At 61.8% G+C, this 4,431-nt stretch overlaps 1 protein-coding gene across 1 annotated transcript; it reads left to right on the forward strand.

The window, feature by feature from the left end:
• Positions 1-2,798: 2,798 nt before the first annotated feature.
• On the forward strand, positions 2,799-4,174 carry FAM222A (family with sequence similarity 222 member A; the record flags this gene model as incomplete). Its single annotated transcript, XM_044684632.1, has 1 exon — positions 2,799-4,174. A coding segment is annotated over one exon (1,376 nt), but the record flags the coding sequence as incomplete, so codon positions are not given.
• Positions 4,175-4,431: the final 257 nt, after the last annotated feature.

Consider the following 4,431-nt stretch of genomic DNA (forward strand, 5'->3'; position numbering starts at 1 on the left):
GAGGGAGGAAGGAAGGAAGAGAGAGAAAGAAAGAAAGGAAAGAGAGAAGGAAAGAGAGAAGGAAAGGAAGAAAGAAAGGAAGAGAAAGGGAGGGAGGGAGAGAGAAAGAGAGACAGAGAAGAGGGAGAGACAGAGAGAAGGAGGGAGAGAGAGGAGACAAGGGAGAGAAAGTCAAAGACAGAGAGAAGGGGAGGGGGGGGGGTCTTGGGTTTTAATACACCTTAATCAAGCTCCTTTACCACTCTGGGCCTCAGTTTCCTCATCTGTAAAATGAAGAAGTTGGTCCTGATCTCCTCTAAGGTTGCTTCTAGATCTAATTCTAGAAACTTCTGGTCCTGGGCTGGATGTCCAGACAAAGGAGAGGGGAGAGAGATTCAGGAAAGTTAGGATGGGATCCCTCCTCCAGGGCTTGCGAGCTCTCCGTATGACCCTGGATAAGTCTCTTCAGCACCCTGAGCCTCTGGGCCAGGTAACGAGGGGGCTGCGAGGGGACTGCCGTGCTGCCCAGGCCCTTGCCCCCACCTGCCCAAGGCGGGCAGTACCCACATCCTGTGCCCCAGGAGAGGCCCCTCGAGCCTCGGGGAGGGTGTGAGTCGGCCTGCCAGAGGTTCCTTCTGTAGCCGGCGCTGGGTGCGCCTGGCCTTGGAGGGGGCCGGAGGCAGGGGAGGAGCCCCTGAAGGAAGGTCTCGGGGCGTCCTGCCCGCTGACGGCTGTTTGTTTTGGCTAACAGCTCGGACATTTAATGTGTCATGTAAATTACACTCTTCAGCCTGCTCCTGACAGTTCATAAATAAGGCTCGGCCACCGAGCTCAGCCTGCTGTCAAAGCCAGAGACAGGGTGAGGGAAGAAGGCGGGTGGGCGGGCGGGCAGGGTCCCAGGGCCGCTGGGAGAAGCCGAGCGGGGCGCAGGCGGCCAGCCGCCCCAAGTTCCAAGGCCAGCCTGGGAAGGAGGCACCGTGGCGTGCCGACACCAGAGAATGCTTCTCAGGGGAGAAGCTTGAGAGCCGGCCTCATTAGCCAGACTGACAGCAAAAGCAACTGGGGGACGGCCGCTTAGGAGAGGCGGGGGGGGGGGTTCCTGGAGCCTCTGGTCTAACGGGAAACCAGGGTCCTAAGTCCGGCGGGTGAGGAAGTCTTGTCTGAGCCCCCTCCATGTACCAGGGCCAAGGCAGGAGCTTTGGAGATCTGAAAAGGACAAAGTGGGCCCCTGCCCGCAGGGAGCCTCCAGACAGGCAAGACTTGTGGGAGAAGCATCAGAGGCTCTCCACGGCAAACACAGATTCCTCCACCTGGATTTTAAAAACTAGACATTTTTCAATGAGCAAAAACCTATTTTCTTTCCTTCTCACCAGCCCCCCCCCAACCCCTCCACCTTCAGCAAACCCTTCCAGCCGCTCCCCAAACCCTCTGCCATCTGGCTCCTGCTGCAGTTCTCCCCTTCCTCTCTCCCTGGCCTACTTACGGCTCCCCGAACTCCTGGGGCTGTCCTTGGAAGGCCACCCCTTTTGGATACCCTTCTGGAGCCAAGCTGGCCCCCTCGGCCTCCTCACAGTGGAGTCTTCCCCAGCCGGTAGTGCCTTCTCTTGTAAAGGTCATCAGCGTAGGGGGCAGCTGGGCTGAGAGCCAGGCCTGGAGACAGGGATCCTGGGTTCAAATCTAGTCTCAGACACTTCCTGGCTGGGTGACCCTGGGCAAGTCACTTCACCCCCATTGCCTAGCCCTTAACACTCTTCTGCCTTGAAACCGATACACAGTATTGATTCCAAGACCAAAAGGGAAGGGCTTTAAAAAAAGGTCAGCAGTTCAAAGCAGACAGGACCTGCGGGGTCATCTGGGCCTCCTTTGGCAGAGGCCGTACACCCGGTGCTGGCATTTGTGCCCAGGCCCTCTGACTCCAAACCCTTTCTGTTAGGAGTGCCATGCTGCTTCTAATTAAGAGTCATTTGTAATCACTTTTAGCTGGCTTTGGGGAGAGATTGAACGGATGACTGTGTGAATGAATGAACAAATGATTGAATGAAAAGGCATTAGCGAAGGGCGTGCTGTGTCCCGAGCGCTGAGCTAATGGCTGGGGACACCAATGGAGAAAATGAGGCATCTCCACAGTTCTTTTTGGGTTTTTAAACCCTTCCCTTCCATCTTAGGATCAACACTAAATACTGGTTCCAGCATGAAGAGCCGTAAGAGCTAGGCAATGGGGATTAGGTGACTTGCTCAGGGTCACACAGCTAGGAAGTGTCTGAGGCCACATTTGAACTCAGGACCTCCCATCTCCAGGCCTGGCACTCAATCAAACCACCCTCCTATCTATCCTTTGTCCCTGCCCCTCTTAAGGAGTTCTCAGTCTCGTTGGGACAGTCATCCCAGAAAAGAAATTCTCCCAGGAGGGCATGGAAATCCCGAGGGTGGCCCAAAGGTGCTTAAATTATGGAAGTCATGATGATGGGGGTCTGGAGGCCTGATGAGAGCCTGTGAAAACAAGGGGCTAGAAGAGAGCTGAGGGATGGGAACCCAGGAAAGGCAGTACGGGGTCAGGGTAGGGCTATGGGGCGCCGTTAGGGCCAGTGTTCTGGAGGGGGGACCTGGTGAGATTTAGGGGAGAAGAGGGGCCCCATCGAGCCTGGGGGAGCTGGTGCTAATGCCCAGGAGGAGAGGACCCAGAGTGCCATGGGGCGCTGTTAGGGCCAGTGTTCTGGAGGGGGGACCTGGTGAGACTTAGGGGAGAAGAGGGGCCCATCGGTCCGAGCCAGGCCCCAGCCCAGAGAGAGTTCTAACGCTTGCCCGTGTGTCTCTCCTAGGTGAGCCGGTGAGCTCCATGCATTCCCCGCGGTACCCGAGCCCGGCCGAGTTGGACGCCTACGCCCAGAAGGTGGCCAACAGCCCCCTCAGCATCAAGATCTTCCCCACCAACATCCGTGTCCCGCAGCACAAACACCTCAGCCGCACTGTCAATGGGTACGACACGACGGGCCAGCGCTACAGTCCCTACCCGCTGCACGCCAGCGGCTACCAAGGCCTGCTGGCCATCGTGAAGGCGGCGGTCTCCTCCTCCTCGGGCTCTGGTTCTGCCCCCGCCACCGCCGCCGCCTCCTCCTCCTCAGGCAAAGGGGTGGTCAAGAGCGTGGAGGGCAAGCGGACGAAGCTGTCCCCTGCGGCCGTGCAGGTGGGCATCGCGCCCTACCCCGTGTCGAGCACTTTAGGGCCCAGCGCCGCCCCCCTGGGCTACCACGGCGGGCAGAAGCCCCTGGAGGGGCCCGCCCTGCCCCCCAACGTCACGGTGGCGGCTTCGGTCATCCCCCTGGCCGGGCGTGGGCTGGCGCTGCCACCCTCCAACCTGCCCTCCATCCAGAGTATTATCTACCAGGTGAACCAGCAGTGCCAGGCCCAGGGCTCCCAGCCGGCCTGCCAGGGGGTAGCGGTCACTCACCCCAGCCCGGCCAAGCGCCCCACGGCCGCCACCCCCGCCGGCTTCTCCGGCATGGCGAGCTCCGCGCTGGCCTACGCCAGCGCCATGCTGCCCGACTGTCGCAAAGGGGCCGAGCTGGTGGTGGGGGCCACGCCGGCCATGGCGCTGGGGGGCCTCAAGCCCGCCGGGTACCCGGACGGCGGCGGCGGCGGCGGGGCCGGCCTGGACTATCTGCTGTGGCAGCAGAAGCAGCAGCAACAGCAGCAACAGCAACAGCAACAGCAGCAGCAGCTGCGCATGTACAGCGCGGGCAGCGGCGGGGGCGGCGCCGTGAGCAAGTCCCCCGAGGCGTGCGGGGCCGCCCCCCGCCCCTACGCGCTGAGCGGGGCGGGGGACAAGGTGAGCTCCTCCCCCTTGAACTGCGTGGGCATGCACGGCAACTTCTCGGTGGGGCCCTACTTCGCGCCGCCCTGGAACAGCATCCTGGTCACCCCCAACAGCGACTGTTACAACCCGGGCCCCGAGCTGGGCCCCGGCCCCCGGGAGCTGGCCGTGCACCCCGCCGACGGGCTGGCCGGCCTCCCCAGCAAGACGGTCTGCAACACGTCCATCCTCAGCAGTAGCCTCCAGTCCCTGGAGTATCTCATCAACGACATCCACCCGCCCTGCATCAAGGAACAGATGCTGGGCAAGGGCTACGAGACGGTGTCCGTCCCCCGGCTCCTGGACCACCAGCACGCCCACATCCGCCTGCCCGTCTACAGATAAGGGCCGCGGCCCGGGTCCACACGGACAGACCAGGAGGGCCGGAGCGAGGGGAGAGGGGCCTCCTCACCCCCTCCGCCCCCGCGGGGCAAGGGCTCCAGGCTTTCCCGGGCCCCTGGGAGACCCCGAGAGGCTTTGGACAGAAGCTCCTTGGCCAGCCTGGAGGGCCGGGGGTCCTGATCATTCAGAGGGGGGAGCCCGGGGGTTGGTCACTGACTGAGGCGGGGCTTCTTGGAGGAGGAGGCGAGGCAGGAGGTTCC

This window comes from Gracilinanus agilis, unplaced genomic scaffold (genome assembly GCF_016433145.1).
Source record: "Gracilinanus agilis isolate LMUSP501 unplaced genomic scaffold, AgileGrace unplaced_scaffold54055, whole genome shotgun sequence".
In the NCBI taxonomy this organism is placed as follows: Eukaryota; Metazoa; Chordata; class Mammalia; order Didelphimorphia; family Didelphidae; genus Gracilinanus; species Gracilinanus agilis.